Source organism: Agelaius tricolor, unplaced genomic scaffold, assembly GCF_023055355.1.
Source record: "Agelaius tricolor isolate 1412-34295 unplaced genomic scaffold, bAgeTri1.0.p SCAF_14, whole genome shotgun sequence".
In the NCBI taxonomy this organism is placed as follows: domain Eukaryota; kingdom Metazoa; phylum Chordata; class Aves; order Passeriformes; family Icteridae; genus Agelaius; species Agelaius tricolor.
Genome location: NW_027269274.1, coordinates 16,915,213 through 16,942,758, shown reverse-complemented (window position 1 = coordinate 16,942,758; position 27,546 = coordinate 16,915,213). Strand labels below are relative to the sequence as shown.

Below are 27,546 nucleotides of genomic sequence, written 5' to 3'. Positions count from 1 at the left end.
GGCTTTAAGATCCCTTCCCACCCAAACCATTTGGTGATCCTATGATTTAATGAAGAACAGGAACACCCAGCTGGCCACCTCCTGAGCAGTAATTTTTAACCACACCAATAATGCCATTTCTTTCCATAGAGTAAATGTAATTTCTTCCCTTGCCCAGCAGTGTTTTCTCAAACAGCCAGTGCACTCCCTGGGAGATGGCATCTTAGTCCTTACCTCCCCTGGCTCACCCCAGCACACCTGTACTCAGGGAAACAGGGTATCCCAGCACACAGCAAGGGCTGAATCCTGAACTACATGGTATGTGGAACACTGTTAAACCAGGGTGAGCCCCTGCATTGCCTGAGCTGTAGATACCACAAACTGTCTTTCAGGTCCTGCTGATCCTTACAGAAGGACACAGCCTTCAATAGCATACACTCTGATAAAGGCTTGGACTTTTATCAGCAGCACAGCACCCATGTCCTTCCAGTGCCCCAGCTGCCCATGTGGGCTTGTCCTGCCCATGGACTTTACCAGCACAGTTTGGATGTGGCAAGAAAGGAATCAACGTAAGAGCCTGGCCTGAGCTAGCAAAACCCATGCCCAACAATCACATCCCATCATCAGCATTCTCACTGGATTCTTCCCCAGCATGGCCACATGCTTCACCACTGGCAGCCCCTCTCCTCACTCTCATTTTGTTCCAGGGACCTTTACAGATCCTAAAGTCTGTAGGATACCACTGCAAAATGCCACTGGGCTCAACAGGAAAAACGATGGTGCTTTGGTAAGTGGATCAACACCAGCAAACTCAGTCTGAGATGCTCCCATCTCAGCTGGAAAATTGAGCATCTCCACTGCAACCCAGCCCTAAAGCTGTCTCCTCCTCAGCCCACTCAGAAATCCACTGTTACAAAGCCAATTAAACGCTCGATTAAGTGTCCCAACATGTTCCCAAATAAAGCACTAACATGGCATGTTATTAAAAAAATAGAAAGAAGAAAGATCCAGGTTGTATAACGGTCTGTGAGCCCATCAGGATAAGCTGTGGCTGCTCACAGGGGTGGAAATAGGAGCTGAACAGCCAAATCCTCTCACCATCTCCCACTAAAAGAGCTGTTTGTCTGTCTGCCCATCACAGCTTTAGACTCTGATTTAGTTTCCCCCCATGCCAGCTGTGAGTGAGGTGTCCACTGAGGAGCTAAGAGGACATCTCTGGGTTGGTGCTGCAGGGGACATCAGTGATACTGCCCAAAGCAGCAGAGAGGCACAAGGCTCCTTGAGGCACAGAGCTCCAGGGCTGCCCACCAGAATGGCTGCTGGCTCTGACTTGAACAGCAAAGGCAGAAAACCCTGTGCTAGAACCAGGTGACCTGAATTTTGTGAATGAACTGGGTTTTTTTGCTCTCCAGTACATATATTTATGAAACCCTTTCTAATATCTATAAAACGCTATGGCAACTTTAGCTTGTCCTGCTTCCTCTCTGTGCTTCCACTTTGCCTATTTTTACTGCCTTCAGCCTTTCATGTGCACAACAGTAACTCTCTTCAAAGCTTCTCAAGGTCAAGAAAGTCCCTAACAGGGTGCATTAGGGCAGTTATTGATCTTCTCTCAGCCTTTCCCAGAGCTGTTCCAAACTGTGAAACCTCAGTCAGGCGATGGAAAGTTACTCAGGCCCTTCCCATGTTGGTGAATTTTAATATTCATGGCACCCAGCTGGTGAGAATATCCAATCCAATGCCCTGGCAGTGACAGCCCTGTATGTCTGTGTCCATGTCCCTGCTGCAAGGTCACTGTCCCTGTCTGTCTGTCTGCTCGAGGATGGCTTGAGTGACTCTCTGAAGGATGAGTCTGTGGACGTTTCATGGACAGAACACCATCACCCCTGAGAAGCAGATCTGCAATACCTACCAAAATAAGCATTTGCTGGGAAAAGCTGTCAAAGTTTAGCTGGGGAGAAGAGCTTCCATGAAGATCTATTCATGTTATATGGGCAAAAAGCATTTCCCCAAATTTTTCCTTGTCACTTTCTAGGAAACCATAATCAATATCCCAAGGATGAAATTTCACCACCAATTAAAGCAGAACCCACAGCGGGGTGAGTGGCTCCAAGAGCTCTTACAGACTATTGAGAAGGACATCTGCAGTGGAGACTTGGGTGTCACATCTGCCCTGCTGCCACCTCAGCTCCAGCACCACGGGCTGGCCCAGAAGCAATCCTGACCTCCCCAAAGCCAAAGGGCTGCCTGTTGTAAGCCCAAATCTTTTGGCTGCCTGAGCCACAGTGAGCACTCAGGCTTTGATCCTGACATATCCACTCACGTCCCAGCAAGACAGCTCTGGAGACACCTTGGCATGCTGGCCCTAGCAGCTTGCTAGCCCAGGAGCACAGCAATACAACAGGCAGCAGCTCCAAGTCCTAGGGCACAGCAAATGTGCTCTGGAAAACCAGCCTGGCATTGGGGAAACGTGGTTCACTTCAAATATATCTTCATTTAAAAGGCAGAAATCCCCTACTTCATTCAGCCACTGCCACTCCTCTCAAAATATTGTTCAGTTTTATGAACCATTGAAAACAATCTGCAGTGTGGGCAGCAGTTGCCTCAGAAGTATTAATCAGCAGGGTCCACATACAGCTGACATTTGTCCCTTAATAATATAATTGCAGCTAAAACAAGAAAGGAACCTGAAGCTCTGGGCTTTTTTACTGATTAAAGAAAGGAGCAGCAGTTCTTAATATAACTTTAAAGTGGCCAGAAGCTGAGAGCAGGCACAGCAAGGCAAACCCCAGTGTGTGGAGCAGAAGTTCCAAAAACACAAAAGTTCCAAAAACACAACCAGCAGAAGACAAGAGCCAGCAGCAGACACAGGGCTAACTTCTAATGGGGTCCTGCAGAAAATCCAGCAGTGAGGTCCAGCACAGAAACATGGACTGCATGAGGGGACCACCCACAGATGCTCCTCATCACCCATCAGGTAGGACCCCACTCTTAATTCAGACTTGCCTGCAAGGTTCCAATGACCCCAGCCCCACTCCAGCCCCGTGTCTGCAGGAGGAGCTGTTGGGGAGCCCAGTGCTGCCCAGCCCAGCAGCAGGAACCAGCTTAATTACAGCAGGTTCAGCAGCACAGAAAACTCCTGAGTCACAGCGAGCTGTTAATTACCAGCCTTTAACAGGATTTGAGGGCTCAGGCCAGCGAAACCGTCTTCCTCTCTCGTGCAGAGCTGCTATGCAGAGCTCTCAGTTTGACTTAAGTTTATGTGACTGACCCAAATATTCATACCCTCGGGGCTGGGGTATTGTTTAAAATCATGATTTCTGCACAAAAATCTAGGAGTAACCCAGCAATTGCTGCACCCTGTGCCCTGCTTCTCTGGTTACCTCTTTCTCCTGCAGAAACTCTAGAGTCCAACCCGCTGCCCACCTTTCAAGAATGGCACTTTGCTCTTCCTCTTGTCCCTGGAAAGGGGACTGGGCCATCCTAGCGCCCATCTGAGCTCCAGGGACACTGCCAAGCTGTCATTGCAGGACACTCGACTCAGGGAAAACAGCCTCAAAAGGATGACTGACAACAGCTGCTCCTTGCTCCATCAGGAGCTGCAGAACATGTCCCTGCTGCCCCTTGAGCCTGGCAGGAACAACAGGACAATAACAGGACCTGGATTCCTATGGGAAAATGATGCCTGAAAACTTTAAGCCCCTGTCCCAGCTTGTCACCCTACAAAGGCAGGCAGGTCTTTGGGAAGCATTTCTGATCATCCCATGAAGGACACAGGGCTCATTGAGCTGGAGAGCTGCTGGATCCCCAGCACAGACACCTGTGCTCCAGAGGGCAGGTTCTTCTTCAGGCACATAGATCCTGCCTTTCTGCCTTGCAAGGAGGGGGGAATGGCCCCAGACGCCAGACCGGGGCTGGAATTTCCACCCCAGGACAGTGCTGAGCTGGAGGCTCTCTTAACCCCGCTAATCCTCTTTGCTTAGGAGCTAATTACATTCCCAGCGAGAGCAGGGACCCTTGGGAAGGGGGCAGGGAGGCAGGGCACAATCGGGAGTTGAACACAGGCTCCTCCCGGCAGCGAGGGCAGGTGAGGCAGGAGCCGGACGCTCCTCCCTGCTCTCCTTTTAGCTCTTCTCTGAAACGTATGTGCCGACACCAAGATAATTTTGGCACAAAACCTTTCCTCGGCTCTCCTTCTCTAACCCATCCCCCGGCTGCCGGCAGCGACACCCTGTTCTGCACAAAGGCTGATCTCACGGAGCTTTTTCCATCCCCCTGGAGTCCGTTTTCCAGGCATTCCTCCCCGCAGCCGAGCGCAGGAGCTGCCGCGGCTGCTTCTGCAAGTAGGGCAGGTCAGGCCCATGCTCAGCATCAGCATCTCGAACCTGAGCAGTGCAGCAGCCCACCCTGGGGAGCTGTTCTGCTCAGGGACCAGTTTTACACAGCAGGAGCTCTTGGATCGTGATGAAAAGAGAGGTCTGGGGCTTTCCAGACAGTATTTGATACAGTGATCACAGCTCCTTGCAAGAAATCCATCTGAACGGGCTGGTTTGCACCTGGCTGCAGGTAGAAGGGGAGCAGCAGAAGGGGAACAAGTCCCATGAAGGGCTCAAGCAATTGCTGCTCCTGCATCCTGTGATACCACATCCAGGATAATCACAGAATCCCAGATCTGAAGGGACCTTAAAGCTGATCTCATTTCACCCCCCTACCATGAGCAGGGACACCATCCACTGGACCAGGTTACTCAAAGCTCCATCCAACCTGGCCTTGAGCACTTCCAGGGATGGGAAGTCCACAGCTTCCCTGGGAAACCTGTTCCTGTGTCTCACCAACATATGATAGGCATCTACTATATTATATATGCATATAATGCATGTAATAAGGAGCCCAATGCATCAACTGGTGAGATCACACAGGGCAATGCAGCAGCACCACCTATGACAACCTAAGTGTTATAAAAAAAAGGGGTTATTTTTACAATGCATGGGGAAATTGAGGAAAAAAAAGGCAGTTTTAGCATCTGGATGGGGTATGGTGAGTACCACAAATCAGTAAGAGGACCCTCCTGAGGGTCAGGTGCCCATTGGAGGTCACAGCCTGGCACCTGGGAATCAGCAGTGTTCTGCAATGAAACTTGTCACTGCTCCTGTTTCAGGCTGGTTAATTAGGCAAAGGGGCATCCTGCCATGTTTATTTAGTAACACAACATGCATAGTTCATTTGTTCCTTAATACAAAACCCCTGGAGTCAATTGGGGTCAACTGGGGTTACTGGGAGAACATCATGCAAGCACAAGGCCAATCATGCTGCAAGCCAGCTCTTGCCAGATCACTTGTTCCCTCAGCAGACTGTGCCATAAACAGGAGAGATTTCCTATGTCCCCAGTGAAATGACCCAGCATTTGGGTCTTTTCTGCAATAGAAATCTCTTCCCTTCCTGCATGGCACCAGGCTGAGGCTGTAGGGAATTTGGGAGAGTCCCAAAGTGTCACCTGTGGCTTGAGAACAACTCCTAGTACTGCTCCCTGGATGCTGCTCCTGGAGGAGGTGTGAGGAGGTGGGAGGAAGCTCCAGGCACCTGTACTGCTGGTATTTCACATAAACAATTTATTTAAAGCTGGGTAATATGTATTATGGCAAGCATGCAGAGGAAGTGGAAGTCAGGCACGCTTTTGGGATTCCTCTGCTGGTCACCCACAGAGGAATGGGCCACCACACACTTCTCCTGGGATGTACTGCCAAAATGCCACCCTTATCCCTAAACTCTTCACATACCCTAGGCTTCCAATTCTCACCAACACCTTCTGATCATGCCCACCAAGACCTGAAGCCAGAGGAAAGCCAGCCTTGCTGGCAGATCTTCTGGAAACTCTGGGCTCAGAGGTACAACCCAGCTTCTCATGAGTGGGATACTCTTGGAGCATCCTTCATCTGCATAAGCATCTGTTTACAGTAGAGCAAAGACAATAAGAGAAGCACAAGTTACCCTTTTCTTTGGGTGGCTCAGCACCTGCAGCTCAGCCAGTGAGTTCACAGAAAACCAGCACTTTTCATATTTCCTTCTCCCTTGGTAGGTTTGAGTGCACTTGGCTGAACAGAGTGCTGGGGAGGAGGCAGCTCCTTGGATACCTCCCCAGGCAGCTGCAGAGGGTGGGAGGGGACGGCAGGGACACAGAGCCTCCGACTCCATCTTTAGATCAGGAGTGGGATGGGAATGAAAATACCATGGGTATAATAACACATTTTCCCAGGGAAATCAGGAGTTTTAGGGGGTTGCAAATAGGGGCAACAGCCTTCCCCCTTTCTGGAAGTGACAATACAACTTTATTTGCAGGAAACACATGGTTTTAGCACTATTTTCTTACAAAACTCCATCCTTCTTCCAAAAACCAGGCCACTGTGGGCCATGCCCTCTCCCTCTCTGTGGCTGATGCTTTTTAGGCCCAGGGTGAAGCCTTGCCCAAGCTCCAGGGGTGTGTACAGAGCGTGCTGCCAATCTCACCCACAGTTCATGCTCCTCTGCACTTACCAGACTTGGGATCAAATCCCTCATTAGTTTTCACACAACTTCCAAGGGCAGCTTATAGCCAAGGTCCTAATTCATCAAGCAATTAATGGATCAAGCCTCACTACTTCAAAGAGTGAGTTCTGGTATTTGCATGAACCTCAGGGCTTGGGACAAGCCCATGTGAGCTGCAGGCAAAAAGAGATCAGACCACAGAGCAATTTTCCCAGAAGATCAAGCAAACCTAAAGCCCAACCACATTAACAGACCTTGCAATGCTTTCCTTTCCTCAGAAACTTTTTGTTAAAAACATCTACAGCACAAGTGTTGCACTTCTTCCTCAACTCTTATAAAAATAAATCCCATAAACCAACCCAACCATGCAGAGCTGGACAAAGGTTCAGTGTAAAGGGAAACAAAACCCATGACAGCACAATGTCTGGGTAAGACCTTGCTGTGGGTCTTCACTTTATGTGAAGGCTCACAGATGTTGCAGGGATGAGCTGCAGCAAGAAACACCAAGAGGAGCATACATGCCAGGGTGGGTTTGCCCAAGGGTGTCCAAAGGCATTTGCTCAAGAGCTCTGGGAACCTGGGCAGAGTCCAGCCTTCAAAATCTGAAATTTAATCCCAGGTGTCAGCTAGTGACCCCGGAGACAAGGGCTGAGGAGAGCTCACCTTTCCCTGCTACATGCAGAGATCACCCCGTTACTGGCTACAACCCAACCCCAAATTAATTCTCTAATTAATTAATTAGCAGCCGGGTGCCAGTGAGTATTAAAGCCTTTTCACCAATCCATGAGCTTTCTGAAGCCTGGGAACACACTGCTGCCCAGGGGCATGCCAACACGGCTTCAGCCCTACCCAAAGAACAAACACTTGGACAGCTTTCCTCACTCAAGCCCCCGGGGCAGGGTGGAGGCAGTGGGGGAGCAACAGCAGGAGCAGAGCACTGGCATTGAAAACAGCATTGTGTACACCGAGATGGCCATTTGGGGGGTTTGCACCTCCACAGACACTCTGGGAAGGCATCTCCTCTACTGCCAACGTGACCATGAGTGGAGCAGCGGCAGCAGCAGCTTCAGGAAGAACAGAAAATTACTGGGTGTAATTGAAACTGCAGGGAGGAGCTAGGGACATAAAATGTAATTATCTGCCATGGAACACATCCAAGATTAGCAATCCTACTTCTGGTCATTTCAAGTTCCCATTAACTTCTCCATGTGCTGATGTTATCAATTCTGTGTCTTAACTGTCTGCAAGATGCAGCAATTCCAGGAGCAAGCCCTGGGCCTCCTCTGGTCAGGGTCTCAAATCACTTGTCCAGGAGGGGGTGAAGGGCCTGGAAGATGTCCCTCCCTAGCTGCCAAGGTGGAAGGGCTAGGAGGATGCTCCAGCTGAACCAGTTGCACCACTCTCCTCTCTAGGCACCAGTGGCTAGGATTGGCTAAGGTGCTTCTCTGGTGCTTGGGAAGATGATCTGTGTGGGCATCACAATTCAGAGACACTCTCAACTGTAAGAGGTAAGATTGGGTGAATTTCAGACCATCTCAGCCTCTGTTCTCCTCTCCTTGCACTCCATCTCAGCAGGCTACAGAATTCACCGTCCAATTCACATTCTGTACAACACTGGGCATCCCCACATCCACCTCATGCACAGCCCATTCTATTGTCCTGCACCCAGGCTCTGCTTGCTGAGGCCCTGACACTTTCTTCCCCTGTATTATCTTCCTTGCAGCCTCACCATTCGAGAATGCAGGAGCTGCAGAACATCCCTCATTGGCCTCCTCTCCAGTCTGCCCAAGGCCTCCTTCCACAGCAACAGGAGGAGGACACTAAGTGGTGACTGGCACTTGCATAACCTCACCCTTGGACACCTTTGGGGACAGGGGGCACTGCTGGGGGTGCCCTTAACAATAGCCATGCCTTGTTCTGTTCCTTGCATGAAATCAGTGTAGACACATGAAACCCATGTCTTTGCCAAGAGGTGAAGGACCATGGACTCCAGCCCTGCAGCTTGCCCCAGGAGGAAATTAGTTTCAGCAGTTCCTTAAAGGCTTTTTTATAGACCTTTGAAAGCAAGCACCCCATCTTCTCTCCATTTTAAGCAAGGAGAGAGGACACCCCCTTGGATCAGAAGACGCCCGCCCCACCAGCCCTTACCTCCACGAGGTGAGGCGTGGGGTTGAAGCCGCACATGTTGCAGACCTGCTGCCGGCAGGTGGTGCAGGTGTTGTAGTTGGGGGGCTCAGTGGAGCCCACGTTGATCTCAGCCTTGCAGAGGGGGCACGAGACCCTTGCTTTCGGCACTTCCTTTGGCTTGACACCCTGCTCGGCCTTGCCCGGCTTCGCCGCCGCCGCGGCACCAGCCCGGCCCTGTGCCCCGGGGGCTTTGGGCCCAGCCTCTTTGCTGGCATCGCTGAAGACAATTTTTGGAGGCACTTTGCCAGGAGACGGCTGGCTCGGAGCAGGGGCCTCTGGCTGGACAGACATGAGCGTGCTGGCCTGGGTCAGGAGGGATGCCCCGAAGCCAAAGAGCTTCCCTGTGAGCCCCTCCTGGGGCTGCTCTGGTGCTCCAGCCCCGGGGGCCGGGGCTGCAGGCTTTGCCCCCGCATCTCCTGGCGTCTTTCTCTGCTCAGAGGGGGAAGGCTTGGCTTGCTGATGCTGCGGGGAGGCCCTGGCCTGATGCTGTGGGGAGGACCTGGCGGCCTCCTGAGGTTTCGGCTGCCCTTGGCCGTGCGGTTCCCTCTGCGGCGTTGTGGGCTGAGGTTTGGGTTGCTCCTGTGGCAGGGGGCGGGGGGCTGGCGGGGTCTTATCTGCAGCCGGGGGTTGTGGGTGCTTGGCTGGGGACTGGGAGGGGGACGGCGAAGGGGAGTGCAGCTGCTGCTGGCTCTTGGAGCGAGGAGCGGTGGTCATGTCCATCCCCAGCGCCCGCTGCATCTGGCAGTTCAAGCACAGCCATTCCTTCACCTGTGAGACAAGGAGAGGACAGGGGCAGTGAGTGATGGGTAGGTACAGCTGCCTGCAGGTAGCCCCAGCACACCCTTACCTCTCCCCAGACAGACCCCACAGAGCCACAGGAGTCAGTCATCGGCCCCTGAAAGACATTTTGGTACCATGTTCTTCACTAGCAGTACCTTGCAGTCAGGGCAAGCAGCCCCCATCTGTCACAGGTACCCACGGCACAGCATGCCAGCATGAACGCCAGTTTTAATTAGCCTTGGTCTGCTTCCAAGGCTTCTGCTGTGAAGTGACTGCTTGCCATGAGGCTCTGCCTCTCCTGGGGGAAGAGGGGCCTTTCCGAGGGCTCATAGCTCCACCAACTCCCCAAAGCCCATTTTCTCCCTCCTGCTTGGTGACCAGAGATACCAAAGAGAAAAGTCAAGGCCAAATGAGGAAACACCACTGTGCCATGCTCAGTGCTTCCCTGGGGCTAGCAGAGATGGATTTTCTGGAATCAGTTCAATGGTTATGATACTCCATCTCAAAATTTGGCTCTGGAATGCTCTAAGGGAGTGCAAAGAGTGCTGCTCCTTGCACAATGCATCTGCACTTCCAGGAAGGGAAGCGCAGGCTGGGGAGCAAAGGGTTAATTTTCACTCTCACCATGATGAACTTTTGCATGTAAATGAAAAATAGAACAGTTCCCTGGCTAAGTGGTGATAAACGAAAGACTTTCCCCACGAGAGATGTTCCCTGTGACACACTAATATCTAAATTAAGTTAATTAAAGAGGCTGTAGAGCCTTTCCCTATGAGGAATCACCAGAATGCTCAGCAGCTCCACAAGTATTAATATACAGCACAGTCAGCAGGATGGCCAGGTCTGCTTGCAAAAGACTTCTCCAAGACAAGCAACTAAGGTGGCAAAAAGGACCAGAACATTCCCAAAAACCAGAGCAGCACCCAGGACAAGCAGATGCAGAGCCTGGCAGGGGCAGCCCCCAACAGCTCCTGGCCCTTGCACTCCCTGCAGGCTGCACATCCCACAGGCCTGCACCCACTGCACGAGGTGTGGATTTTCCTGCCTTTCATTCTGGAAGCCATCTCTTCATTCCAGTGTTACAGATCACCTCTAAGGCTCAGCCTAATCCCTGCTGCAGAGACATTAATCACCTTGCCTGGTCCCGCAGCTCCAGGTCTGCTTGGCCTTTTGGTCCTACAGTTGGAGGCATGGGTGATTCATAACCTGGCCACAGGGTTTTTCCCCCTACACTCCAATCACACAAACAGGCACATTTCAACCTTTTTCTGCTCACAGGAGCTGCCTGCAGAGATGCAGTTGGGTGTTATTGTAAGTCTCATGATGGGACACAATGACAAGTCCTTGAGAGGTGAGGCAGATAAGCTCTAAATCCCTTGTTACAAGTCCCCACCCCAGAAGGGTTCTCATAAAGGCCAGCCTTTAAATAATAACTTTTAAAACTGAGGAAATTCAGATCAGCTAGGCAAGATGGGTTCAAATTCACGGGGGTGGATGAAACCTCCACCTGCCCACCGCATTCCTTCCCCTCTCTGCCCAGCACATGCTGGGTGCCAAGGCTTGGCATTGCCTCCAGCAAAGCTCTCCCCATCACCTTACAAGCCTGGCTGCACATCAGCTCTGTGCTTTTCCCAGACTTCCCTGTACTTGCTGAGCTCCCACGCCACTCTCTACACCAGCCTCCACTTGAGTCCTTCACTTGGAGCTGAGGGAAAACAGCCTCAATTTTCCCCAGCAATTTTGTGCTACATTGTCGTTTCTCCAAGCTGTTCCAAAGGAGCCACATTATATTTAGTTCCTGAAAATAGTACTTCAGTTTTTATAATTTCTTAGGGTCTTGCTGTCTCTCTTCTGACATCCAGAATTTCTTGCGTTATTTTTGCTTTCACACCCCCTGGAATTTTTTCCCACAGTTCTATTTCAAGAGAGTGTCTACCAAAATCCCATCAGCTTTGCCCACCATCCCCATCAGCTCAAATTAAGGGAGAACCAATCCTTTCTATTCAGGTTCTTGTCCCTAGGATGCAAGAAATTCAAATCTTCCCTCTCCACATAATCTCCTTACCCGCACTTCAAGACCCTTAGTGAGGTGGAAACTGGGGGAAGAGGAGTTCCACTCCCTCCCTGTGCCACACAGAGCCCCCACTCTGCCCTTGGCCGAGGCTCCTCCAGGAAAAGCCAGGCAGTGGGAGGCACTGTGCCTGGGTCCTGGGGCACAGGAGCTGTGTATGGCTCATGGACAAGCCCACCAGGACCTCCCTCAGCTCAGGGCTGCAGAACAATGGGATCATTGTAATCTTCTCACTTTTCACAGTGAACCTACCACCCAGATAGGAAAAAGCCAGGGGGTGTTTTAGATGGGATAGGAGCATCCAATTGCCCTTGGTGACTTGGTGAGGAACTGCTGTGGAACATCTGTCTTGGGGAGCAGGAGAAAGCTGCAGGAAATACAGAGGGGCATGAGCTCCCAGAGCAAGCATTTGAAATGTAAATTGAGTTGGGATTATCACAAATTGCCTGGCCGGCCTCCACTGATGCAACTGATGACACACCAGTGTGGGTTACACAGATCAAAGACAACTTAAAGGATGCTGCAGGGAAGATAGCAGAGGAAGGGCTGAGTTATCTTGCCAAAGATCCTTCCCCCAAGGAGGAGAAAGGAGAAGGGAAAAGCCTGGGTGATAAAGAAATAGTACAAAAAAATCATTCTTTTCATACTCTTTCCCCCCATTTCTCTCTACTGTTTTCTAGGCATCTTCCCCCTGCATGATGAATCTGAAGCATTTAGAGGATGGTGATGCAAATAATGAAATAATCCCATTCCATCTATTTCTGTCTCCTGTTTGCCCAGTTCTTCACCAAATCAAAAGTTTCAGGGGTTGGATTAGTAAAGATTTACACCCAGACTCTTCCTGGAAAGGATGGGAGTCCATCACTGGGTGGAGATGGAAGAGATGCTAATGAGACAGATATGATGGACATGCTGTAATCACTGTCCTGGAACATTTGGGAACAAGAAGGATTACACTCATTATGAGGATGAAGCGTTTCCATCCTATTAGCAATCGAGAAGAACATCCAACAACATCTACCAGCACCAGAAGATATTTAAATTTGGCAGAACTGAATAATTTTACATCCAAGAGCTCTAAGAGAACTAAGAAAACTGCTGTGTGCTGATGTTCATTTTTAAGAGGAAATTTTAGTAGGCTGGAAGAGTCTTGTGCTTGAAGAAGGCAAAGGTATGGCCTGCAGGGGACAGGGAGACAGACATCTGTCCAAGGCAGAAAGTGCAGAGAACTGAAGGACACACAAATATGCCCATCAACATGGGTTTAGGAAAAATAGGTCACAGCAAAGCAAACCTGATTTTATTCTCTGCACATCTGATATTAGTAATGCACAGAAGCAATATCCTTGATGTCCAAAAGGTGTTTTGACCTAGTATTGTATGACATGTTGACAAAAATAAAAAGCACTATAGAATATGAATAGTGAATATGCTAAATGGATTTCAGACTGGTTACCTGGCTGAGCTGGGGGCAACAAGGATTCACCACTGCCAAGGTATCATCATTTCACTACGGGCAGCACCACTCACACACAGCGGGTTTGGTAAAACAACAGAATCAGAATGGTTTTGGTTGGAAGGGACTTTAAAGATCATCTTGTTCCAGCTGCCCTTATATTAAATATCGATGAAGATGAGTCTCTGCTGCCTGGCAAACCTGTGCTCAATCCATACAGGAAGCCTGGAGCTGGAAGCAAGAGTGAGGAGGTGGCTGAGCCTCCTCTTCCAGCACCAAGGGACTCCTTCCAGAGCCCTCCACGCTTCCACACCGACATTTTAAGGAGATTAGTAAAACACTGCGGGAGATACGGGCCGGATCTGTGAGAGTGATTCCAGGGATGCAGAAAATGTCTGAAATGAGAGAATTGAAGAGGTTGATCTTTTTCGTTTATCAAAGAGAAGATTAAGAAGTGACTTGATTACGATATAGCAGCACATTCAGTGGAAACAATATCAGGTACTAAAAGGTTGTTAATTAGGCAGAAAAAGGCATAAAAAGAACTAATGACTGGAAGTTGAAGCCAAATATATTAAGCATCACTTTTAACAGCAGATGTTTCTAACCATTAAAGCAAATTATACACATGCTGTTGGGCTCAGCAGAAGACTCAGGGAGGTAAAGCTTGCAGGCCTTTCATCTATAGGGTATTTTATGCCTGTTCTGGTCTCACAAGCTTTGATAGCTTGAACCATCCCATCTGTATGGACATTTGGAATGTTTGTATCTGACACCTGACCTCCTAGCCTCCATGCAGTTCCCAACACACCTACAACCACCAGCCTTACCTTTTCCACAACAGAGCCCTCCAACACCCCAGAATATTCCTCAAAACCCCCTTCCAAATTTTATTATTCCCCAATGCATGGGTAGGTCAGCAAGTGGCAGTGCTTGCTGGGTCACAGCTGCCAGATGTGCCTCCCCCCTCAGTGCTGTCCTGTGAGCACCAACCATTTGCAAATCCTGTTAGGAATGAAAACTTTCCAATCAGCGTTTTCTTTTAAAAAATTGCAGCAGGAATATCCACAGCATGTGCTGGCTCTGCCCAGTGCAGATTTAAACATTGATAAGAATTATAAATTGAATATTTATATACACATACACGTATAAAATTACAGGCATGGTGGGCTAGATTGTGACCCTCTGCTGAGCAGGTACATAAGGGGGACCAAGATCCATCCCTGTGCACTGTGGTTTCCAAATCATCTAGAAAAACATCAAGAAAAGCACACGTTTAAAAAGGATCTGAAATGATACAGACATAGCTTGAGTCTGTAAGGCTTCTGCAGTTATTCTAACACCACCTATTTTAGGAGACTATGTGAAAATAGCCCATCCCCAGTATTTGTTACCAGGAGATGTGAGGGAGTGCTGGTTATGTGCAGGTTGTTTTGTTCCCCTGTGGTAAGACTATCCAGCTCTAAAACTATCTCGAGTATAGAGTTCAGCCTTTGCAGTGGGCAGAAGCTTTAAAATGAGCACTGTAAGCAGAAAAACATCATAACTGAACATCCAAGATATTTTCACGCCAAAATTTTGGATTATAATTAAGAGTAATTCTGTCTTTGCTGAGGGTTGGTTATTTTGGACCATTTGGAGGTCACCCAGGATGTTATCCTACTACAGAAGAATAAAAAAAACAAAATGGAGAGACCATATTTAGATTACCATATTTATGACTTTGGAGATTTGAGATGGAATGGTTCCTCACCAGCTCTACCCATTTAGACCTCACTGCAGCCAAAGCTACTGACCTTGCTAGCTACATATCCCCATGTCAGAGGAGGCACTGGGCTCAGACCATCTGACCTGCTTTAAACAATCATTAGACTGGCAAGAACAGGTCCCAAGTCATCTTGAGTCCAGCATGATCAATCCCACCCAAAGGTGACCATTTTGGACAGGACAGAGAAAAGAAGCTTTGTTCAGCAGAAGATACAACCCACAATCATCCTTTGGCATGAGATGAGATGTACAACGAGCTGAAAAAACAGAAACCAAGTTCATGGGAATTCAGAACAGAAAAGGAATGTGGGTTTTCTCTGAAAACATGTGTATTTAATAATTCTACAAAACTGAAATCCTGAAAAAAAGCCCCTAACTATGTTTGGGGAGAAGAGCACGACAGGGCACCTCCGGCAGCAGCTCTTCAAATCCAAGAGCCCCAAGTGGGCCCCTTCCCTAGATGAAGCCACCCTCCAGCAGATGCACCCCAAGGTCACAGCTCCCTCTGCCTTTTGCAGGCACCAGTATGAGTATAAAAATAACCCCAGCTGGAACTGGGTAATGAAGGTATTGTGCTAATCAGACTAATAGAGAGGCTCAACAGCAGGATCACTGACTGGATGGAGACAGGTTTCATTCATGGCTGCTACTGGTTTATCCTGGAGGAACACTGCAATAGCCTGGCCTCTCCCAAGAGCTGCCAGTGCCCTGCCTAGAGTGTCCTTAAGTGTCTTCAGCTCAGCAGCTCTGCCTGCACACGAAGAATGTTGTCTCACAAAATCAGCCAGTCAGCGAAACGTCCCTTCCATCGGTGCCTGCCGGGTCCACTCCTGAGGAGCTCTCTGGGGGCATGTCTCGTGTTTTACTTGTCACACTGAGCTCTGCCAAAGCCACATACATACTCTGCAATTAAACAATATCCTGATCCAAGGGAAGAGGCAGTGCTAGAGGCAGCCCTTGGCTAGAGAACAGAGGGAACAGCAAGTTGTGGGGAGCTGGGATACTGCTGGGAAGGCAGGAGGTGGGAATGGCTGCAGGAGAGCAGGGAAAGCTCAGCAAATCCTGGAGCAGCTGCTGATGCATGAAAAAAACTAAAGGTACCATGTGAATCAGGTTTCACATCCCAGACTGGAGTGCATGACAAATATATACCTTTTTCTGAAGTTAGGTTTGTTTTATAGCAACATTAAATTCTCTCTGGAAGTGTTTGAGGCAAAGGTTGGATGGGGCCCTGAGCAATCTCATCTAGTAGAAGGTGTCCCTGCCCATGGCAGGGGGTTGGAACAAGGTATCTTGAAGGTCCCTTCCAAGCCAAACCATTTCATGATCCTGTTTCTGAGTTCTCCTACAGCAGCACAGGGACAGTTTGTCATGGAGCTCGTGTGGAGGGCAGGAAAAGCAGCCCTGGGTGTTTGGATCAGTGCACAGCCTACATGCAAATGCAAAGAGGAGCCTGCAAAGCGTCTCGTGGAGGCTGTGATGTGGGGTATCAGCCAGAGTCTGACCTGAGGGGCACGGATAACACCAGGAGATGGAGTCTCCTGAGGTGCTTTGGGAGGACCATGAGCAGCCCAGGGTGCAGGAGCTGTTGTGTGCCCAGGGCCAGGCTGCATGTCAAGACATCACCAGAATTCACGCCTGCATCCAGGTGGAGAGGAGGCGGATGCAAACGTGCAGGCAGCGTGGGCTGAAGCTTCCTGGTCCAAATCTAAAGCACAGTTTGAGGAGAATCCAGGGCTCCAGAGAAAATGTGCAATTAGGACTGTTTCAGCACTTAATTGACAGGGGAACTGGTCACAGAGGCACCGAGTCACTTGTCAAAAAGGCCACCTTATGCTCATCTTTATCTTCAAACATCTCAATATAAATAAAATCTAGTCCTTGGCACTCCTGCCCAGAAGGGGAAGCCACCGGAGCCGTCAGTAATCATCCTGCTAATGCTTGCCAGAAAATAATCAACTTGCTCGCTTGCTGGCGAGTGAGAGGAACCAACCCCCAAACTCATCTCCTTCTCTGCAAATAACAGATGGGAAACTGCGTTTGTCCAGAGAATCGAGCTGCGAAATAAGACAGTGGCATTTCATCCTATGAGTCACTTCTCAAACAGTTTCCTTTCTCTGGTTAGCACTCCCTGAACCAACCCCAGGCTACTTGAGTGCATCTCCTGTCTCCAAAGGGCATCAGGAGGTGCTGACCCCCACAAGGCTCTGCAGTTTCAAAGACAACCTCCAGCACCTGCACCTCGCTGCTTGGTCCATCTTTCCCTGCACCACGCAAGCACGGACACAGGGATGAAGCACACAATCAAAGGAAATAACTGCATGCCCAACAGCTTTGCAACTAACCTCGATCCGCCGTCACAGGCAGCACGGTGCTCCCCGGCAGCATCCCCCATGGCTAGCTCCTCAGGAAGTGGGAGCATCCCCTCCTTCACTGCTTGCCCTTGCTGGCAGAGAGGAGCAGATGGGCAGAGGAAACCTCTCCACTGCCAGACCCAGCGCTGCTCCTCTGCTCCCCCCGGAGCGCGGGTCCCCCGCCAAACAAGGCGCTGCCTAGCTAAGCAAACCGGCAGTGCCGCCGCCCGAGGCAAAGGGACAAGTCCTTCCAGTTCATTAGGGAAGGTTTCTTGTGCGATTTGCTGCCTCACTAGCTCCTGTTTAGACAGCCTTTGTTCCTCGTCCGCAGGAGCGCATGAAAGATTTGGACGTCTGTACGTGCTGGGAGGATGCTGCTCCCTGGGCCGGGCAGGGAGCACGGCAGAGAGCTCACCCCGGGCTTTAACCTCCCGAGCTCTGCACGCCGAGGTGCTCTAAGTGCAGCCCCGGGTCCCTCTGGCTCCGTAATGCGGGATGTCCACGGGAGCCCTCTCGGCCAAGGAAAGCCTAATGGCTTGCTTTGCCTTTTTCTGCTGCTGCTCCCGTGCCCTGCCGCCAGCCGAAGGACGGACGTCCTGAGTAACAGGAGCCTCCGGTCCTGCTCACTCATTGTCTCCTGCAGAACTAAAATAGCAGCCTGGGAGGGAGCAGAGGAGCTCAAAACTTTCCATTCCCTGGTACCTCCTGCCCAAAGAAGAGGAATACATGAGGCCACGGGGCTCCTTGGGGTGTCATGTGCAGCAGCGATGCAATTCACAGCTATAATGCTATAAAGAGCACAGGCTCTCCCAGTAAATAGACTTGTAACAGACCAATTTAAAAGCAGCCCAGTTTCCTATTAGTAGCACAGAATAAAATCATCCATTTACTGCATGGCTCACATTTATTCAGCTCTGAGTGGTCCCTGTTGTAGCCTTGCTCATGAGCTTCCAGCTCCTTTGGGAACCCTCCTGGACAACTACAGCAATGGGAGATAATGGCTGTAGCTCAGGGACTAAACTAAACACTGTTGAATATTTAAAGGTCCTTTCACCCCCAAACTTTGCACTACCTTGGCAGCATCAACATCTGAGTATAGCACAGCAGTGATGAGGGCAGAGAGGAGCGTGATCCTCTGACCCACGTGTCTAGGATGGAAGGTTTTAAACACTAAAAACAATTCTGGTGCTGGCATAAACAGCCCAAAGTGTTTTCAGAGACAGGGTTGCAGACCTGATGTTATGGTCTCACACCTTCTCCAGACTGAAGGAGCCAAGTTAAGTCTAATTTATCCTGGGCTAGTGTGTATTTACGACTGAAGCCACTGGAATGAAAAACTTGTGTGAATGAACACATCATAGTGGATCAGTGCATCAAAGCAGAGTGTATCTTCTGCCTTTCTTTTTTTCTTGTTGTTGTTATTCTGGATTAAATATGTAACAAATGCTCTTGCAGAATTTAGGGCCTGAAGATAGACAAGCCACTGCACAATCTTTTTACATACCTAAACAGACTTAATTGCTCAATTATTCCAGATAAACACGATAAGTTGCCTGTCATGAATAATTTATAATCCAGCTAGCCACACAATCTGTGAAACACAAATCTATGGCTGCAGCAAAAGAAATGCAAACAGATGCCACGATCCCAAGACACCTTTCTGGGTACTAAATGCTGATTAAAGGAGCAATAGGCTGCCCAGGGCAGGTTTGATCTTCCACAAAACCCCTTGGACAGCCCAGACCTTCATCTGGGTTATTGTTGCTGAGAGGATGCAATTATTAACAAATGAAATAGGGACAAAGTATGGGTGTGCACCTTGGAGGAGACAGGCACAGCACACACCCCCCTCCTGTTGATGGTCTGGACACAGCTGGGTGTCCCATACAGCCCTTCCTGGGTTGTACTGGTTTCCCCAGGAATTGCATCAGATGATGGTGATGAGCTGCAGAGCTGCAGTGAGGCAGGGCAGGATGCAGTGCTGGAGGATGGAGGCCCACAGGGCCAGCCACAAGGGACAACACTCAGGGTGCCAGGGAAGAGATGAGGGAAGAAGGAGCACTGCCAGGGGGAGGAAAGGTCCCATCCAGCCAGAACTTACCATGCTTGCATAGGAGAGACCTGAGAAGGCAACCTGGAAGGAGTCCAGAAGGAGGGTTAATCCTAAACCCATGACAAAGCCATCCCAGGCAGCTCCCTTCCCACAGCAGAGGGGCAGGCACAAGCTCCTGGCTCCAGTGACCCCAGACAAATGCAAGGGGCTTTCCCACGGGGCTCAGGGCCCTACCACAAACCTTGAGCCTCTTTATGACTCTCTGAGAAGCAGAGGAGAGGCACTGGGTAGATTTCCACCAGCCTGGGCACCCCTTCCCAGAAATAGCTTGTCCAGTCACTAGCAACCTAATTTAAATAAATTACATTAGGTTTTTTGTGTTGGAACTCCTTTCCCAGTCCAAATATACCTGGACATCCAAATACACCTGGCATAATCACAGAAGTCATCATCTACTAAATAAAATTTACACAAGATTCTGCAAACAATTAGTTTGCATAGATACCTGTAAATCCACATCACTTTTAATTGGGTTTTTATAGCTATTATTTAGCCTTGAAGAAGGGGCTACTTCACTGACAGCCAGTCTACAAGAGCAATCACCCTGTCATCAAAAAAAATAAAAGCTAGTTGCAAAGCAAGATTAAAACTGGTCATTCAAATCATGATTTGAGGAGAGTTGGAGTTGTTCAGCCCAGAAAGAGAAGACTCTAGGGGCCCCTAGAGCCCCTTCTAGTACCTGAAGAGGCTACAAGAGAGCCAGAGAGGAACCTTTTACAAGGACAGAAAAACAGGGAACAGCTTTACACTGACAAGAGGGCAGGAATAGAGAGGATATTGGGAAGAAATTAATTACTGTGAGGGTGCTGAGGCACTGAAACAGGATGACTGGGCAAGTTGTGAACTTCCCATCCTTGGACATGTTCAAAGCCAGGTTGGATGGAGCTTGGAATTACCTGGTTTAGTGGAAGGCATCCCTGCCCACAGCAGGAACTGGAATGAGATGAGCTTTAGGGCCCCTTCCAACCCAAACCATTCTGGGATTCTAGTCTATGATATTTTGCTTGCTGAGCTGAGGTCAGCATTGCCGTGGAGATCTAAACCAACACACCAGAAAGGTGAATAAACTCTTAATGAAAAAGAATCCTGTTACTTGAAAGATTGTCTTTTCTGTCACAACCCAAGCCAAAATTTGAAGTGACCCCATTCAGGAGCTTTCTGCAGCCTTCCTGAATGGGGGTCCACAGGATTACCATAGAGTAACCTGCTTAGGACACCTCAGCACAACTGAAAACCCTGGGCAAGCTTACAACAAAAGCCAGTTTGGTTCAGCTCAAATAAAGGGTCAAGTACTCAACTGCAAGACTACAAACTGCTACAAAAGAGAAAAGCACTACAATAGAAATCACTCAGGTAAAACACCAAAAATATTGCAGAAGCAAATGCTCTTCTAGGGCTCCTTAGCTTTCCTTTGAAAGATCTCCAACAAGCAGCACACAGGCAGTGCCAGCTGCAGTGCTCCATGTCCATCCAGACAGCAAGAAAACTACAGAGGAGCAAACTGCACGGTTCAAGCTGATTTCACCCTGCTTTGATTTGCTCCAATGCCAATCAGAAACCCCTTCTGAAGAGAAACACTAAAACTTGTTGTCATGCCCTGGCTGTAAAGCCAGGTGTAATCACCATGGGACTGACTCTGATGACCCACAGGGTTCATTTTATGCAGGTGAGATAGCAGCAGTGACCACAGCTCCCCTCACTTTCCAGGGTTCAGCTGGAGAGATCTTGCCTCTGATTTTCAAGTATCATGCATCAAAATACCCAGCTGAACAGTGGGAGCCAGGCTGACTGCAAGCAATCAACCCCAAACCGCCTCAAACCGGGCAGAGAAGGCATGGATTGGCCAGCAAGCAGGAAGCAGCAGGATCCACGCACCAGGAGGGAAAAACATTTGATATCCAAATAAACACCACCTTCCCATAAGCTTTTATCTGCCCACAGCCTTGTCTGTTGGCGTGGGCTGACTCCTGGCACACTGCAGAGAAAGAAAAGGAGGAGCAGGTCTGAAGCACGGGGTGCAGCAGGCGTTGGGATGTGGCACAGCACGCGGTCCATGGGGATGCTGCTCTTTGGTGCACAGTGATCTACTCCTGCAGGGAGAGGCTCCTGCCATGCCAAGATCTTTGCTTCCCAGCAGGATGCAGGATGGATGGCACTGGACAAGTGCCTGCAGCTGGAAGACATGGGAAAAGGCATTGGATGGAGAAGAAGGGTGACCTGGGGTAAGAGCTTGAACTGGCCAAAATCATTAGGAAGGGCACAGAAGCTTTCAGTTTTTACTGTAAGAGTGACATTGCCCAATTTTGGCTCTTGGTTGGAGATCCCTCAGTGCAGTGGAGCTCTTCAGAGCTCTCCAAATGACATGTCATTCAAAACCATCAGATCATGAGACTTTTTTGGGCAGAATTGCAAAAACCTTACATCCAGGATCTGCATAAAGCATTATTATTCCAACATTTCTCCCTGGTTTCAAAAGGGACTTAGCACCTGAAATTAGTTATATTTTGGAAGTTGCTGGATTTTTTTTAATCCTTCCTAATTCAATAAAGCAGTAACAATTGTCTGCTGAGAGCAAGTAGTGGGATCCCAGAAGCAGCTCAAAGACAGATGGCAGCAGCAGCATGCCTGTTTGGGGATAGTTCTCAAAGCACTCTCCAATTTGAAAGCCACAATCATATCAGTTGGAAAATTAATATGGCAGGTCACAACATAAGGTAGTGTGTGTAAAAATAAATTTCAGGGCATTAGCTGGCCTGGGCCAGCATCTCCATACTGACTTGGTACTCCAAGAAAAAGTCAGGATTCATGTCCCAGTCTGCCAAAGGTCCCTTGAGCAGGTTGCTGAGGAGAAGATGACAGCACCATGCACGGGGTAAAAGGGCTCACTTTAACTGGGCTTCACCTTTTGGGATGAATCCCAGAACTGTTGGTCTTGCACTAATATACTGTGCTCCATCAAATACTGAGAGTATTTGCTTTTCTCAAAGCTTGAAAGGTTTTGCAATACATAGAGTATGTAGGCAAAACAGAGGCAGGTGAACCCAAGGACAGGCCTCCAATAAGTATGCTCCTTATTTCAGAGGAATCCAGAAAGACAGGTAATTCAACTCTTTCTCAGGTCCCCAGAGTAATTTTAACACAGACCACTAGGTTTTAGCCAAACCTCTCCACTAGACCTGGTATTTTATCTAGTGGGCATCATACTGAAAACAGAGGTTCTCAGCAGGAAAGGGCAGCAAGCAGTGCCTTCCAGGAGATCAGGACAGGCATGGGATGTCTTGTGGGGAGGAAGGGCAACATGGTATACCTGAGAGAACAGGAAGGTCTGAACAGAACCAGTGAGCAGCTCAGAGCCACAATAAAGCTGTTTTTGGAGGAACCTCGTATTCAAGGAGTCACAGGGACATGCCCTTTAGAGCTTCTAGGGTATTCTGCAATTAGAGGGGAAAAAACCCCAAAACTAAAACCCCAAGGGGAGCTCCCACTCCTAGGTCCAAGCCCAGCAGTGCCCCACTCCATCCCACCCAGCTGGTTGCTGCACTACAAGTGCAGCCCTATATGTTTGCATCCTTAGCAGGTTTTCAATGGGGAACGCTTGCTGATCCTGCGATTCCTGCAGAGCTGAGCTACGAGCAGTGACAAGCTCGTTTGCTCTTTGGGGACAGGGCTTCAAATAGCTGCTGGCTTGTGGCAATTAAAAGGGGCAGAGCAGTGCCTGCGACTCCGGCAGCCGCGCTGTGACTGATGCAAGCGCCGGCTGGAGCGCTCTGATAAGGACGTTGGATGATTCAGAATAATCTGGGCTTTGCTGAACAGATGAGCCCGAGTATTTGTGCTTCTGCTTCCGTCTAATGGGAATACTGGGCTGTGCTCATCAGAAAGGGGAGAGGGTGGCTGGAGGGAGAAGGGTACCAGAACTTCCTCTCTGTAAGACTGGTGGGCACATCTCTCCTGCCTGCTGCTCAGGTCTCTCTTCCATGGAGGTCTCCAACTTGAGGGTCTGGCCAGTTTGCCCCCTCAGCTTGGACAAAGCAATGGGGTGGCAAAGGAGCTGGGGAGGGAACAAAAAGTCAATGTAAAAACTTCTCATCCTGAAGGTTTTTTGCAATGCTGCTGCACAAACAGCTGGGCTCGATTAAGATACAGGAGATGGGCATCAAAGTGGGCAGGGCAGGGAGCAAGAGAGGAAGGGGAGGGACACACTTGTTGTTCTTCAGCCTTCAAAAACAAATTATAGCTGGTGTAGTACTGCGTTACATACATGCCTTAACTCCTTCTGACAAACCTTTAATCTCACCAGCCTGCTGCATAGTCTACTCCCATTCCATTAAGATCACATTTTGCTCTCTGGATTTCCAGAGCCATTCTAACAATTTGGCTTTGATTTACTCAAAGGAGAAAGCCATGCCACCGGCACAGTCTATTTACAACATAAACTGACTCCAGAATGGAAATATCCCCCCTTCGGCTGTCCTTGATCAAAAGGTTTGTAGCTGAGATAAAACACCATTTAAATCAGAGTTAAAATAGTCAGTTTTCATAGTCTGTCAGCACCATACCCCTCAGATCTGGGCTGTCCAGGAGCACAGCTGCATATCATATCTCTGAAAAAAGCTGGGTATGGCAGGAGGTTGAGGTCTGGGAGCAAGGCTTGAATTAAGATGGTGAGAAATACCTCTGCAGGCATGAACTGCTGTTCCACAAACACCTCACTGCATACACAGGACTGCTTTCAGAAATCTCTGAGGCTTTTCAGCCCACCACACTATGTAAATCCCTTTTTAGCATCTAAATGTGACCATGGCCAAGAGACAGGACCAGGAAGAAGCAGGGTGGTTCATTGTGGTGGGAGCCCACACAGCTCTAAAAATAGCACTGGTGATCAGCTAAATTCAGGTTACAAGAGACACTGACAAGATGCCACCACCTCTGTCTTTAAGGACCAGACAGACCTTGTATGTCACTATAATTCAAGGTGGGAAAAGCCATGTCACAACATCTCCTGTGCTGGGATTCTCCCACTGGGCACCCCTTGCTGCACCAAAGATGCAAACCTGGGACAGCGCCGTAGGGGGGGGTGCAGAGTGGGTGCTAAAGTGCCTGACACCCTCCGTTACAAACACCCTGCTCTCTGCAGCTTGTAGAAAGACCGTAAATAGGAATGAATTCAGCTAGGATTAACTCAATCCCCATCAAAGCACTGAAAGCTCTTGAAGTTTCCTCCTAAGCGCTCCCCGAGGCAGCGCAGCGTTCCGGCAGCAAACACACATCACAGACCGGAGCGCACAGGCGAGGGCTGCACAGCCCTGCGCAGCTCCTGCTCTCGGGGCTGCAGCGAGTGCACCAAGAGGGAGCTGAGCGACTCAAACACTGAGAGAATCCACACACTCGACCGGTAGGAAAACCTGGAGCAGCACCCGTGCGAGCAAAATATCCCCATCCACCACCACGGGCTGTAAGGGATCTTGTCCCTCTGCCCGGGGATGTTCAGGGGCAGGGAGGGAAAGCAAGAAGCTGCCACAGCAGAGCTCTCAAAGAGACAGGGAGCCGCTGACTCGGTACCCTGCTCCACTATGGAAAGCTTGACAGCTGCTTCCGATTCTCAGCTGGCTTTTCTTTTTAATGATGAAGTGATCTGGGAGTTGGAAGCCAGAGGAAAACCATGTCTCATCCAAGCAAACAGCTTGTTGTAACTTAATGTACCGAGGGAAGGAGGGCGCGGGGCGGCGGCGCTCAGCCCGAGCGGCTCGCCGGGCTCGGCATTTAGCGAGCGGCGGAAAGGAGGCCACTTCCCATCCCTGGGGAGGGCTCCTCTTCACTCGCAGTTGTTTTAATTACCCCTCTGCACCGCAGCATCGCTCCAGCCTGCGGGAAGCCACGCTCTCCCGTGCCCTCCGAACAATTTTAACATGTCACCACAGCCCCTGCTGTGTCCCCGCGGCTCAGCCGAACCTGCCGTGAGCGGAGAGGACCCACCCTGAGCAGCACCAGCCCCCTCAGTCACCAGCAAGCGTTTAGCAGAGATCTTCTTTGACATTTTCTGCCAGAGAATTTTGCATTATTTGAATCATCCACGCAGAGCACAGCAAAAGGCAGCACATTGGGAGAAACAGCCAGAATTACTCATGAGCTTTTTCTTTTCATGGGCTCTAACTTAAATTGTGATCTGTCAAAGAGATGAGTCGCACGTCATTGTGAATGGCTCCTGCTCGGGCTGAAGCAGGGGCCAAAAAGGCAAATAAGCCAATTTTAAGTAGAAAGGCTCAGCAAGAGCAAGTGTGCTACTCTCCAGCTCCATTTGAGTTGCTTCATTCAGTGTTAATCACCTCATTAAAAAATTAAAGTCCACCAAGGGATAACAGACACATCCTTCACTGCAATGCTGCAGATACATGATGGAACACCTGGTGTAGGGATAAAGGGATTAAGAGGTGAAGGGCAACGGTGAGGAAGGACTAAAACATGGCAAATATGCATACACATACAACCTGTTAGTTCAGGGTGATAAATCTCATGTTCCTATCAATATTTTCTCACCATTAAAAAATGCACAGAATATTCTGTGCAGCCACAAAGAGCAGAATTTTAGTGCCCAGCTCACAGGGTGTTCTTGAGGAGAGTTGTAGGGCAGAAAGCACTGGTCCCACCTGCCCATGGGGCAGATGCTGACCTCAGACACTGGGATGGAGCAGCCCTGTGGCAGCAGATGAGGCCAAGCATCCCTGCCCAAGCAGCTGCAGCCCAAATTGCTGTATCCTTAGGAGGAGGTAGCAGGCATGCCAAGCCCCAGCTCCTGCAAACAGCATCACCCACTGTCCATGCAGGTCACTGCTGGCTGAAGCTCTGCTAAAAACAAAGAAAAAACTGGAATAAACACACATCTCACTCCTATTGCACAGCAGGATCCAATGGAAAATTTCTCCCAGATCTGCAACGTAATGCCAACGACAGATTTATTTTTACAGCTATATGGTGAAGGAGGATGATCTCAAAAGACAAATCATTCTAAAATGGGCAACTTGACTCAGCAACACAGGGGTCTGGCTGAAAATAGGGTACAACCTACCACATACATACACAAAAAGCTGTCTAACACCACAGCAGAACAAAAACACTGCTTGCCCAAGGGTGTCCAGGGGTTTGATCTGATCACAGGAGGAAAAAACACACCTCTGAACTTGCTGACAGGTGAACACAAGGAAGGACAACTGCTGACAGAACCAGCCCCACCTCCCCAGCTACCCACAGACACCACAAGCACGACACCAGTGTGAGATGCCCCAAGGGATGCTAGACCAGAGAAACATTTATTTTTCAGACTCAACACCTATTCTTTAAAATGAGCAGGAACTATAACCTCTAAACAGAGCCTTGTGTTTATCCATGAGCACAATAATACAGGTGCAGGACATGCAGGAGATGCAGGACCACACATGTGCCAATGGCTGAGGCTGGAGGTGCTTCATGGCCAGGAAAACAAACACTTGCTGAGGTCCCAAGGGCAGGAGAAAACCCTGTTGGCTTTGCCTTGTTCAGCTAGAGAAGAGACTGTGTAAATGAATTATCACTGTCACATTTTATCCTCTGCCATTCCTCCCATTGCAAAGAGCTACATCCAACATGGAGTGGATGCACCCAGAGGAAACTCAGAAATTTAGGAAATGTCATGCCAACATGGCTCCATGGCTTTTCAATAAAGATCCAAAGAGGTGAAGAACACTTTGGTTGCTTGAAAAGGCAGGGAGATCAAATTTCTCACAATACTCATGTTTAATTATCTATCAGAAAGTAGATCCCTGTTTTCATCCAGTCCTTCAGTGCTCAGCCCTGGGTGAAAGCACTGATGCCAACAGGGATTCTACCCACACTTGCACAGCATCAGAGACCTGTGAATGTTTGGATGTTGAATGAATGACAGGCAGGAGAGGAGAGATGGGGATGAGAGGAAGAGATGGGGATTCACTGCCATTAATAACAAACATTGGTTTAATGTAGAACTGATAACCCCTCTGGCGTGCTAAGCACAGCCCTTGCCTTGCAGGGTTTCTGAACCAGTGGTCACTAGTCAAGCCAAAGCCTCCTGCAGGGTAAGTAAGATAGATTGGGCCCCTAACTCACAAATATGCTGGGTTTTACTGAAAACTGGACCAACGTGGTGCAATATGTGAAACTAGGACAATGAACCAAATGAGAAATGGGGTCCTTTGAAAGCAGTGTAAGAAGAGCTTCACAATTTCAATATTTGAGGTTTTTCAGTCATTGCAAAATGACTGAGGTGATACTGTGGGCAGGCACCACTCTTGACAGTACAGCCAGG

The 27,546-nt window shown here is 49.3% G+C and overlaps 1 protein-coding gene across 2 annotated transcripts in view; it reads right to left on the bottom strand.

The window, feature by feature from the left end:
• Positions 1 to 27,546, bottom strand: part of BSN (bassoon presynaptic cytomatrix protein) — an 88,368-nt gene that overhangs the window by 33,910 nt on the left and 26,912 nt on the right. For both annotated transcript variants that reach the window (XM_071439963.1, XM_071439964.1), the window contains exon 3: positions 8,650 to 9,456. In XM_071439963.1, coding sequence (XP_071296064.1) covers positions 8,650 to 9,456 — 807 coding nt within the window. The remainder of the gene's footprint in view (positions 1 to 8,649; positions 9,457 to 27,546) is intronic.